At 39.4% G+C, this 12,913-nt stretch overlaps 1 protein-coding gene across 5 annotated transcripts in view; it reads left to right on the top strand.

Annotated features, from left to right (window-relative positions):
• Nucleotides 1-12,913, top strand: part of mctp1a (multiple C2 domains, transmembrane 1a) — a 147,830-nt gene that overhangs the window by 73,287 nt on the left and 61,630 nt on the right. For all 5 annotated transcript variants that reach the window (XM_008418929.2, XM_008418926.2, XM_008418925.2 and 2 more), the window contains 3 exons: nucleotides 601-787; nucleotides 6,866-6,959; nucleotides 12,440-12,542. In XM_008418929.2, coding sequence (XP_008417151.1) covers nucleotides 601-787; nucleotides 6,866-6,959; nucleotides 12,440-12,542 — 384 coding nt within the window. The remainder of the gene's footprint in view (nucleotides 1-600; nucleotides 788-6,865; nucleotides 6,960-12,439; nucleotides 12,543-12,913) is intronic.

The following is a 12,913-nucleotide window of genomic DNA, read 5'->3' as shown; positions in this document are numbered from 1 at the left end:
TCACCAGTCACTTCATTTCCTTCTTTTTTTTTTTATCGAATGCAGCTCTGTAAAATCAGGGACGAATTAGATTTTTGGGGCTTTCTATGGTAATATTAGTCTTAGACAAAAAATATGTCTCACACCCCGAAGAGCTATTTATCATTCTAATCTAAAGTGGTTATGTTTTCTCTTCTTAGTGAGCTGCTCATTTTTTAACCCCTGTTCAAGTTGAATTATTGCGGTGCATAGCGTAACTATGCAAATTTAAACCCACTTTAGCAAACCTTTGCTTTGAAGGGCATGCCAGAAACCAAGTCATGTCACTTTTATTGGGCTGCCATTTTAACACCAGATGCATTAAAGCCATGCCAGAAAATCAATTCAGTTGAGAGGATGCTTTTAAGTGCCTACTAAAAGGTATAAAATATGTCAGCTTTACTTAAGTTGTCTTCTGTTGCTTACCTTTTGAACGCTATGAATTATTTTTTTTCTGTTTTTAGGCTCTTATCACTGCTCCCCGAAAAGCAAGGAGAACATAAGTTCTTCTTGAAATCATCAAACACAGCCAAGCACAGTTGGTGCAGCAGGTTCAGCTTTGTGTTTCTTGCTTTATTTTAGGTGTACTATCGACCTGTCGCTTCTCAGTAAAGAACACACTCACAAGCTGGACTTGCCCCTGGAGGAAGGCGAAGGTGTTCTGGTGCTGCTGGTCACACTCACTGCATCGGCCGCGGTTTCAATCTCAGACCTGTCCGTCAACATGTTGGATGATCCACATGAAAGGCGCCAGATCATGCAAAGATATGTGAGTTTGGACCATATGGATGTCAAACAAATGCTGAATTAATGGGGAGAAAAAAAAAAATCATAGATTGACGTAGCAGAATATGTTTTTCTTTTATAAGAAAAAAATTATCAAAGTTCATGCAAGTGATAGTTTTTCTCAAAGGCACTATGGCTTTTTGCCCAGGGTGGCAAAATACAAGAGGGGCATTATTAGATATTAGAGGGCTATTTCTGTTTTTAACATAACAGGCCAAAACAAATCAGACCTCGTCAGAATTAATATGTGCCAAATATATAAAATTCTATCTACAGTTTTCCTGGATAACCTTTAAATAGCAATAATAATAAGAATAAAAAAAATCTTTTATTGTCATAATTTGAGTAACACAAAACACACGTTTCTAACACATTTTTTTTAACATTAGTTTGCAAACTAAGTTTAAATAACTAATAAAATTATTTAAACTTATGGGACATCATTATAAGTAGTATGAACTTCACTGGCTGTGAGGTTGACATTTACAGGCATGGTTACAGATAACACAGATAAAAAAATTAGGAATCAAAAGGACCACAAGAAATTGTGCAGACTGATTTAGTAAATGCAACTTCTTATGCATTCGTGGCATAGGTTAAGCTGTCAGAATATAACTTGCCTAATACCTTGTTGTCATTAAGCTTACTTTGTTAGACATAAATAAAATGGTAGAAAGAGTAGAGGATCCATCTGCTCTAACACAATGACTTTAAGTCTTTGTCTTAGTCTCATTCACCCATCACTCCTCGTCTCTCTTTGCTACAAAGACCCCCAGATTGCTCTCATCAAGAGCTCTGACTCCCTGACAGCTCTCATCTCTGCACAACAGCCTCCATGAAAACTGCTAAAACATGTGACAAAACCTCCACGTTTGACATATTGCAGGACATGATTGGATTTCAGTGACCGATACCGCCCTGCTGGTGTGTATTCACACCTTCCAACATGTGGCCAAACATCAGTGCATTGACCTACATACATGGCCGTGGTGGTGCCTTGTTGGCTAGCCACAGGAGGTCGTCCGTTTTGCTCGCCGCTGCAGCGACCACCTCGAATCAAAAGGTGGAGCTCTAGGACCGAGACAGAACCACGCCAAGTCCCTCCTGAAAGCCACAAAACGACGGCAGAGGGAATAAGCGCACTCGTGTGTGTGTTTCCAAGAATGTGTGTGATGGGGGCGAGAGGTAAAGGGTTAGGGTTGCGTCGGGAAGGGAAGGCGTGTAAAATGAAAAGAAAAAGCTATTTCACCTCTCTCACAACTCGCACAGACCCCGTTTTTCTGCTCGACCAAAGACGGCACATTTTACTTCCCTCACCTACCTTTTTTTGCCTGCCGCCTCCTCTCTCCTGCTCTCCCCATTTCTGTCCCACTCTCAGAGCAACCTCAGCTCTTTGTCTGCTTCTGCTGTGGCCTTCCTTTGAGATGAAGGGATGGAAAGATAGAGGGAGTGGGGGGGGAATAGGGGTTTGCAGATGGAGGGGCACAGTAAGGTCAGTTTGAAGACTTGAATGGTCTCTGCCTATTAACATATTCCTTTTCCCCAGACTGGCAGTCTTTCAGTTGGAGAATTTAATAAAGATGTACCTTATCAAAGAGCTCTGGTTAGACCAAGTACCACCACTAATATATAACATTGCTGCTGAAAGCCCGCTAATCTCCCCAGCGCGCGCGTGCATGTGTACTGTACGTGCATGTGCAGATACCATTTTACTGACTGATATTTATCAGCCTCGAATCAGCTGTGCAGTACAAAGCATCCACTACTGCTAATCACAAGCGAACATTCACATGCAGGCGCGTCCAGAAACAGTCGCTACCTACGGTGTGTCGGCTGTGTCTCATGAAATGCAATGTGTCTGTGGGGAGAATCAATACTATGTTATCATCGCAGCTATAAAGAGAAGATAGATTTACAAACTGCAGTGAACCAGAAAATGCAACCTAATAATGAAAACACACTTCTGGAAGGTTTTAGTTGAAAGTAGTGTGCAGCATGGATTTTTTTAATTTATTTTTTTACTTTGTATTTTTATATTTTAATGTTTTTAGACCCAGAAATGTCAGTGTCACTGAGAAAGGCATTATTCTAATCTGTTCCTCAAATGATCACAGTGAGGTGTTACTTTTAATTGATGAAAACAGAAAACATACACCTGAATGGACTCTTAGCATCCTTCTCATTGCAGCTTGCTGTCTTGCTTTAACACTGCTGAAGATATAGATGTGCACCAAATCATAAGATGTTCAACGTTTTTCGACAACATTCAAATAACAGCCATGGACAACTCAATATCTGAAAGCATAAGCTGTGATTTGCTGTGGTACTGTTTGATCTTAGCACAAAGACCTTAGCACTAGCATTAAGAAGTCTTTCACTAATCAGTCTTAAATAACATATTCATCATTAGCATAATTAAGCATTAGCATCTTTAATTGCATTGGCCCTAGATGCAACGTCACACCATGCATGCGAAAAGAGAGTCTGTTACACAACTCTGCAGGTAAACTGGATTTGAAGACAAATGTCGAGTTGACATTTACAATTGTCTTCAGCTTTTCTTGTTAGCTATTTGCATTAGGGGTTATTGTGGTTCGCACTACTAACTGTAACAGCAGTCTCTGTGTGTATTCCTGTGGAGTTAGTAGAGTAACACAGAGAATTGATGTTTTCAAAAGGAAAACAAAGCAACTTTGCTGCAATTTTCTCAGCTTCCTATCGCTAAGAGTCTCCTTCCCTGGTTAAAAGCAGGACACAGTCAATGTGCCTTCATAGAAAATAGTTTTTTAAAATCTTCTTCTGTGACTGAATTTTACATATGTCAGCAATGATCAGAGCGTTGTTGACAGGATGCGGTCACTGATTGGAAAAGATCAGATTGTGCCTGACCTGCAAATCACTGGCCAGTCAAGTTTAAAATTCAGTCAGGTCACCGGCTGATTGATGTACCTCTACATGAGTATACATGCTGTGTATTGCAGGATTACATGCATGTACTCACACCTACTGTCTTATACCATGCACTGCACTGATGTGGCTGCCTAACTGCAACCTTTCCTTCATCCCTAATTAGTTGTTCCTCAAACTAGAGAAGGACACAGAAAGAGAGGTAAAAAGAGAGAAAGAGATTTATGCATTGCGATGGCAAAGGAGCACGCACACTAATGGCTCTTAATGGGCCTGAGGTGGCCACGAGATGGGTGGATGAGACAAGGAGGACGGGATGACCTCCACTGAAGTGGTGGCACTCCACCACCCGTGTACGCGCACATGTCAGCAGTACCTCTCCTACCCACTCTGGTGCACTCCTCCAAGAGGAAGTGAAAGGACACAACCTGGGCAGGAAGTGAGAACCAGTAAGAGGCTGCATGACGAGCATCGAGCAGCTTTCACCGAGACTCTTGGCACATAGTGATCCTGATTTAAATGAGTGGGAAACCGTGGAAACAGGTGTTAGAATGTGGCTTTTTGTTTGAATCGGAACCATTATTTGATCAAATATCCCATGAACTTTTGGGTGCAGGGCAGATGCTGCGAGTGTGTTTCTGAAACGCAGACCTGACAAAATGTGACATGCTGCAAAGACGACAGTGAGTCATAAGACTGTGCCAGCTCTGATTCATTTGTGTGTTTATACGTCTGTGGAGTGTGACAGAGGCAGAAAGAAGATGTCATGGTGACGGGCTGTCAGTCACACTGAGGGCAGAGGGTTCGTCTTCTGAAAGCCAACTCTATCCATAATCTGTCCTCTGTTTTCTGTTCATCCCTCCTCTTCGTTTCAGTCTTCTCCCCCATCACTCCACCTGCACGCAGACGAGAGGAGAAATGAGCATGGCTGTTGGTCCTCTCGTCTGTCCGTCATCCTACCTGTGACCAATCCAGTTAGCCTACTGGTGTCTGTCTCTTCTGATGATGATTTGAATCCTTGTGGAGGATGGGTGTGTTCTCTCTTTAGCAATCAGGGGTTGAAGTCGAACCCCGGATGTCCCCTTAGGGAGCAGGAATGGGGGTAGGAAGGGATGAAGAGCAGAGGAAGGGTTGGAAGGCAAAAAATTTATAAAACTGACACTCCGCTAACGGGTCATATAAATATTTGGTCTCCTGTTTCTTTTAATTTTAATACAAATGGCATTTGCTACATGTTTTGGTCCAATTGCATGAAAAAAGACATCATGTATTAATAATTTTGATTGCTCTGTTGCCTCTTTTCTAACCTATTTTGCCCTCTCTTCTTTGCTGCTTCTCACTGGAGCTGTATCTTCTGAGGAATCATTCCTCAAACTCAACACTTGTCCCTCTTTGCCTACATGCTTCTCCTTTCTCCACTCGTTTCCTCTCTTTTTTTCCCCCTTTCACACACTCTTCCCCCTCTCATCTCCTTTAGAGAGCTTTTTGGACAATGATATCGCTGGAAACAGGCAGAGTCTGACAGAGTTGGTAATAATGAATTAAGTCTGTAGCCTGGCCCTGACTCTGAAATTTAAATTATAATTACTCCTGTGGGGATGGAAAGGGTTATTGCCAGAGAGAGAGAAATAAATTGAAGTGAAGTGTGTTTTTTTTTGCTCTGCTTTTAAGACGTTCCGGTACGCCACTCAGTTTGGCCCCAGTTAAGTTTTTTTTTTTTTTTTAATGATTGTGTTTATACCTGAGTGGTTGGATGTGAGTGAAATCACAAGTTCAGGACTGCTTGTGTGTGCCTCATAGACAGACCCCGATCTCCACAGGTTTTCCTTTTATTTATCAGGTGCAGTGCCTGGCACTTTTTCCACATTTTGTCACATTACAACCACAAACCTAGGAATAATTTTACTGGGATTTTATGTGACAGACCAGTACACAGTAGTGCATAGTTGTGAAGAGAAAGAAAAATTATAGAGGTCTTTTTTAGCGTTTATGATGACAAAGCTTAAAATTTTTCTGCTGCCTGTAACAGTTTTTAAGGACTTAGTTCTGTGTCTCCATCAACTGTATCCATCTTCCATGTCCCTGCTAAGACAAAGCATTCCCACAGCATATTTCATAGTAGCAGTGCTGAATTCAGGGTGATGATGTGCTGTGTTAGTTTTAAAACGCGCATCATGTTTTTTTTTTGCTTTCTCCACATGTCTTGCGACAAATTGCAAACATGATTTATTCCAAATTCTTTTGTCAATATTTTTTTTTACTTGTGAGTCTTGCATACTGGCTAGATTTTAGAAATGACTGACCAGTAGATATTCTGAGAACAAATTCTCCCTCCTGACTGGTGAATCTCTCCAGCGCAGTCTCCAGTAGAAGAACAGGCATCTTAGCTACTTCTGAATTATTGTTTTCTTTCTTGGCCTGTAAGTTTAGATGGGTGGTCATGTTTAGTACTTTTGGCATTTGTCTCAAACTTGTTTTCAGTTTTAAATGATAGATTGAAAAGCGCACTTTGAGATGTTCAAAGCATGGGTTTTATAATCTAACCTTGTTTTAAACGTCAAGGCTCTTCCTAATGAATAAGAAATATCACAGAACATACAAATGACTCATATGTGCTCAATATTCTAGAGCGGTTTATGCAAAAACTGTAAAAAAAGAAAAAAAGAGATCAAATCTTTGAAGGTAAGTTGACATGTCTGTTGAACTACCTTATACATGTCCAGTTTATTTAATGTAGAGAACCTTGTGTGTAATGTTGCAATAATACTAAACCTAACTTTTCCTTTGGACTTGATGAAGAGCTCTACAAGTATCTAAGGATAAGGCATTTATCACAAATGTTTTACAGAAATTTTCAATAGCTCATCTCCCTCGCCCTGCTCCAAAAACTTACTTTATCAAAAAATAAAATAAAATAAAATAGAAATTGCAGACTCACAAGTTGGGAGCATTTTGTCAAATTAAATTCTGCCATTTGTCCTTTTGTTATCCCCGGCCATAAATGCCAGCTCTACATTTTCAAATAAAGACCCCGTAAAGGACATATTCTACCCTTTTCTCTCTTAATGAAATGTCAGGTTATTGACCTGCCTTTCACTCCGATGCTTTTAGCTGTCCTCTTTGACTCTTCACCTCTGCTCTTCTGATGTTGTAGAGCCTCTGGAGGTCGCTTCACAACTTGAAAGATGTCGGCGTGGTGCAAGTGAAGGTCATCAGAGCTGAGGGACTCATGGCGGCGGATGTCACAGGTACGTCGGTGACCTAAAGTACAAACAGTGCAATTATAAAATTGAAATTTTTTTTTTAATGTTCTTCTGCTGTTATTTGGTTGCATATTTACAGCAAAAAGTATTCATTCCTTTGGATCTTTTTCACATTTTTGCACATATTAGCCACAAAAAGTCAATGTTTTTCAGTAGGATTTGATGTGTTAGACCAAGACAATGTAATGCATGACTGCTTAGTGAGGGGAAATATATTTATATTTTATTTTTAATGATTTAAAGTCTGAACAGTGTTGTGTGTGTGTGTGTGTGTGTGTGTGTGTGTGTTTGTTTTCAAGCTTGGACTATTACTACTTAGTTGACTTTTGAAGGCAATTAGTTGCACAGGGTTTCGTTGACAGATTTCAGAGTAACGAAGGTAGAATATAAATACTAGCTGCATTATAGTGTTTTTTATCCGTTAAATTCTTCAAAAACAAAAAGTTAACTCTTCTACTTGAAGTGATCTCGGACAAACGTTTGCCTGATGCACAAATTCCTGCTGAAATTGATCAAAAATTGTGACTGCAATGTCACAAAGTGTGGAAAAAGTTCAGGGGACATGTATAGTTTTGCAAGGCACAGGAGCTTTTTCTTCATTTTTAACATGCTGAGCAGTTTCTGTTGCAAACTTATCTGTACCAGCAATTGATACAAATCTGAGCTAAAAGATAAAGTCAGGGTGTAATTTTCTTTAGGGGGCTAATCGCCAGTGTGAGTCCTTAGAGAACGCTACAGCCTACTTTGTACGTGGACGCTAAATTTGTCTCTGCATTTTAAACAAAGATGCAGGCTTCTCATTTGAATAATAGAGAAAAAGTACACATTTGAACCAACAAATCTTTCTCGTCCCTCCTCCTGTGCTTTCTCTGCTTGCTCTCTCTGAATCCTCTATCCTCCATTAATTCTTACTTTTAATTAGGTCTACAGTGGACAGGCCTAGTTTTTCACTCTGTATTATCTGGTAAAGAGAGGAGGATGTATGTGTGTGTGTGTATGCGGCAGGGAGACAGAGTTTTTCTCCATTTGAAACATCCACAGTCCCATTAGCAAATACAGAGTGGTGCTGGTTGATTTGGGTTACTGCAGGGAGCGACAGGAGCAGTCAGAGTGCAGGGCTAATGGCTCTCCGGTTCACGGGTTTCACTTGGAGCAGAAATGGGCTCCGTGACACCTTTGCAAAGCTCATCATTCACTCCGAGGTTTATGGATTCTTTTATAAACTAACAGTAAAACTGCAAAAATACCCGTTAGCTGTTTAGTATTGCAGAAAACACGTATGATGAGTTTCAGTAGCCTTCGCTGTTCTGCAACTGAGTTTTTCTACAGCCTTTACTGGATGTTTTTGGTCCTATAAAGTTTAATTACAATTTAAAAAAAAATCTTTAACAAAACAGATGAAATGTTTAGTGCTTAGCATTTTCTCTTCTGAGATGTTAAATATTTTTGGAGAGGTTTTGGATCAAATGAAATCTTGCCTTAAAAAAGGGTCCATCTGCTCCACCACCTGTGCTGCTGTTCTTGAACTCACAAATCACAAAGTTATTAAAACTTTTGCACACAGCTGCCCCAAAATGCTGCAAAGGTTTCCCTCCTTTTCTCTCTTGGCGTGAATGACACGCAGACTTGTCTCAGCATCTGACAGAAAATAGTTTTCATATGAATAACTTGCTGTTTTATCTGAATTCATTTTAAACCTTTCACAGTATCTTCTTCCGTCAGTAGCAACTTCCACAACAAAGAGTGTTATTTTTAGAGTGTGGCCTTCGTCGATCGGAAAAAAAGAACAATCTGGACCGATTTAAGCAGAAGATCTGCTGATCTCTCACTCTAGTTTGTTTTTGACTTTGTTTTTAGAGCTTTGTGCTCATGGCCAAAGAAAGTCTTACATTCACACATCTCCATCTGAGACAGTATTGAATACGTACACTCAGAAAACTAAGGTTGGTGTATTTCTTTTGGCTCCCTAAAGCACATTGTCTTCCACCGAGTCTATAGATGCATACTGTGAGTGAACTGATAGGTAAAAGGGGCTATTTCAAAATGGCTTATTTCAGTTTTGAGTCTAATACTCTGCGTGTGTGCGTGAATGTGTGTCTTTGTGCGTGTCACTGGCAGAAACAATCGCTCTGTAAGAGCCCCATAAGAGCCCTCACCACATGAACACCCCATTTTAACAACCCAGACCAAGAGAGGGTCAGGAGCAAGGTGAGAAAGGAACAGAAGAACAGACAAACAGACAGACAGAGGCAGGAGGGGAGACAGAGAGAGGAGGTCAGTGAGACAGAGAGAGTTCACCATCTAGCTCCCATTCAGGCTCCTCTCCCTCCTCTTTTTTTCCTCCTCCTCTTCCTCCTCTCTCCCTCTTCTCTCTGGCCATCTCTCTCTAATTGGAGTGTTTTTGTGGAGTAGCTCCACTCCAGCCCAAGTAGGATAACTGAAAATAGTCTCTAAAACCAACAATCCCTTTTGTGTGCCAGCTCTTGTCCCTCTGAGTGGATGCTATACTGTTAGAACATTTCAGCAGCGATACACACACGTACGCTCGCTCACTCACATACGGATACCTGCAGCAGCTGCAGCAGCAGCAGCTTTTTTTCAGGCAATATTGAAACAAATCTCAGATAGCGAAGAAAATATTTAATTCATTTTAATTCAAGCTGAAAATACAGTCTTGCAAAAGAAAACATTCCCTTGACGCAAAAATCTGTTCAAATAAATTTTTCAAAAGTGTGCCATGAATTTGTGCTCAGCCTGTCAAAGTTAGTACTTTGCTGCTTCAAATTGCAACCCCAAGTATTTTGGGATCTCCAACAGCTTTTCAAATCCAAATGTATTTATTTTTTGTCTATTCTTCTTAATTCAGACTCAAAGTGGATGGAAAGTGTCTGTGGACAACAGTTTCTTGTTACTCTTTAGATAATGGCCTTCTTTTTATCTCTCTACTCTTAAAGGTTCGTTCTGTGGATAAATTATCCTCAAGTGTACCTTTTAAATGTATCCATTTAGTTACGTTTATTTATTAAAAACGTAGCTCCTGAACACAGTCAGTTGAATCATATTTTAAGCTGTACAAGAGTCTGAATACAAATGCAAGCAAAGCTTTTTTACTTGCAAACAAAACAAATCAGAAATATATTTTTCTCACCAATTTACAACTATACAATACTGCTTATCCTACCGCATAACATCTAAATAAGATCAAAGTTTCTAGTTGCGGTGTCATGACAAAATGTCGGTGTGAATACTTTTCCTAGGCGCTATAATATTCATTGTGAAACGTTGGGAAGTTTCCTCTCCGTCTTTAAACTTCCCACCAGCTCTGAGCTGACTGAGGGGCAATTACTTTTTTCCTCTTTGTCTTTCTGCTGCGTTCCTCCGCTAAGTTTTCCTCAGAGTGCTCTGAAATTAATTTAAGTCCACTCCTTTACTGCCAGCATCTCAGAGATCGGACCCAGAGGGGGCGGGAGGAGCTTTACCCGGACATTACCTGGATGGTGCTGAGTGGCGTTCAAATCTGTGCGTGTAATTGGTTAAGACAGCTGCCTCTGGTGCTTGGCAGCCAATAAGGTGAAAGTTCATCACCCATAACAACTGGCTCTCTGCAACGACGCATGCAGCCGCGTCATTAAAGACAGAATATTAGAGGAACGACTGGGGGCAACTGGATGGGGGATAACACGCTGCAGAAATAATTTCCATGACCAAATTTGGGTGATTGCATTTAAATTAAATTATTGGCTTGATTTGTTGGGTTGGGGGTGGAGGGGTGTGTAACGGTATTATGCAGGCAGACTCCTTGCTCAATTGTGGAAGATTCTAAAACTTTACCATGATATTTTTCTGCAAATATATTACTTAAAACTGCTGTCGAAATCTTACTTTTAAGTCCATTTTCTCCCCTCCAAAATAGCAGGGATTGTTTTAAAAATGTTGTCACAGAAATGCAGTTAATATTACAGCAAATAAAGTTTATACACGGATGCTCTGAGAACTAAGCTCCTGAGTACCCTGGATTTTTGTCAATTTTAATGTATCTTGTTTTCAGTCGCAGAAGTCAGAGCTGCCAATATCAACTTGAAACCGCTCGGATCAATAGAGCACCACAAACAGATATAAAAGGCAACACCTACGCCTTAGCATTGATCACAGTGACATTTACTTTGCACACCCACTAAATGTCCTGCCCTTGTCACAACATTTGAAGAAAATCACACCAATCAATGGCGCTCACTCACACACGCCTCCCATGACTCACACACTCACACACGCACACACACACACACACACACACACACACACACACGCAGAACCACAGTCTTTCAGGGAGCTTTAAACTCGGTCCCAAAGTTGTCGAACTTTATTATGCAACGTTGCTGTTCTGCTAATATGTCATCGTTGTCTCTTTAAATAATACGCTTTAATTTTGCTGACCTAGTCTTCACGTGTTAATGAATAAAAAGCAAATAACAATCCCGTCAGAGTTTTTTTTTTTTTTTAATGAACCGTAATGATCAAAGTCGGAATTAAGTGTTATTTTCAGTGGGAGACAATTGAAGGTAGCTGGTCTAATCCTTTTCAACTCCTTCATATAAAATGCTGGTAAACAAAAGGAAAATATGATGGGAGATTATTTACTTTTATTTTTATTCTCGGGAGGATAAAGCTATGTTTTCTCCTCTGTCTCATAATTGTAGTAAATCAAAAGTTTTGGTTACATTTATTTTATAACTAACTTGATGTAATTAGTAGTGAGTCATGTCATAAATGTCTCTATTGCTTGCCAAACATCCTGAAGTTTAGGAGAAATAAGAAAAGCCACGAAATAACCTTGAAAACTGTCAGGTTTTACATCAGTTTTTTGTTTCTTTTGTTCATGTAGACAGTTTACTCACACAAAAAGAAAAAAACTGAAATGATTGGGAGTTTTTCTTTTCTTCGAGCTCATCTTTTATGATTTAATTCTAATACTGTGCTTTCTTTTTTTTATTTGTCAAATACATCTTTGCCATTAGTGTTTCATTTGCTCATTTTAAAATCACAAGTTTTGGAGCAGACGTGTTTCTTCTGTCCCATGCTCGGCCGTCTTTATCTTCTCTCCTGAAGTTTTCCAGTCTTCAGAGTCGTGCTGACCTCTGTGTTCTCGCTCTCTTTCTGTCGCCCTCCTCCTCCTGACTGCTCAGTGCACAGCTGTCCTGAGGTCCATGTTTTCAAAAAACAGTTTGCAACTGATATATTAATGTCTAATGTGCTCAGTGTCATGTTATGGAATGGAAAGTGTCATGTTATGAATTTTGATTGCTCGATGAACCATGTAGCATGAGGTTATATGTGTCTTCTGGGGATATAAAGACATTTGATTCACTGAACCTGCTGGATCCTAAAAAAAAAAAACAACAACTTATGACTGAGATTTTTGAATTTATACTATATTTAAATTTGTGTACTTTATTTATTCTTGACAGGTAAAAGCGATCCTTTTTGTGTGGTGGAGCTGAGCAATGATCGACTGCAGACACACACCGTCTACAAAAATCTAAACCCAGAGTGGAACAAGGTCTTCACTTTGTGAGTAGCTTAGACATGAACACTTTTTACTCTTTATTAACGACACATACCTTGGTTTTTTTTATATTAATTTTGAATAAAATATTAAGAAAATAATGTGATTTGTGTGTGCTTCATATTGTAATTTTTTTTACTTTAACAGTGCGGAACTTTTTTTTCTTAAATGAATTTCTAGGTTAAAATATTTTGGAAATAATAACATTAATAATTAATATAATCTCTCCATGAATGTGAATCTTTCCTTATCATAAGTATATTAATTGGGGAACAAAGTGAAAATGAAACAAGAGAAAATAAATCAAGATATATAAAAATATTCTTTTTAATTTCCATTAATCTATATTTAATGTGTTATATATATAAATAAATAC

The sequence above is a fragment of the Poecilia reticulata genome, linkage group LG9 (assembly GCF_000633615.1).
Source record: "Poecilia reticulata strain Guanapo linkage group LG9, Guppy_female_1.0+MT, whole genome shotgun sequence".
Classification (NCBI taxonomy): domain Eukaryota; kingdom Metazoa; phylum Chordata; class Actinopteri; order Cyprinodontiformes; family Poeciliidae; genus Poecilia; species Poecilia reticulata.
This window is presented reverse-complemented; position numbering and strand designations above follow the sequence as displayed.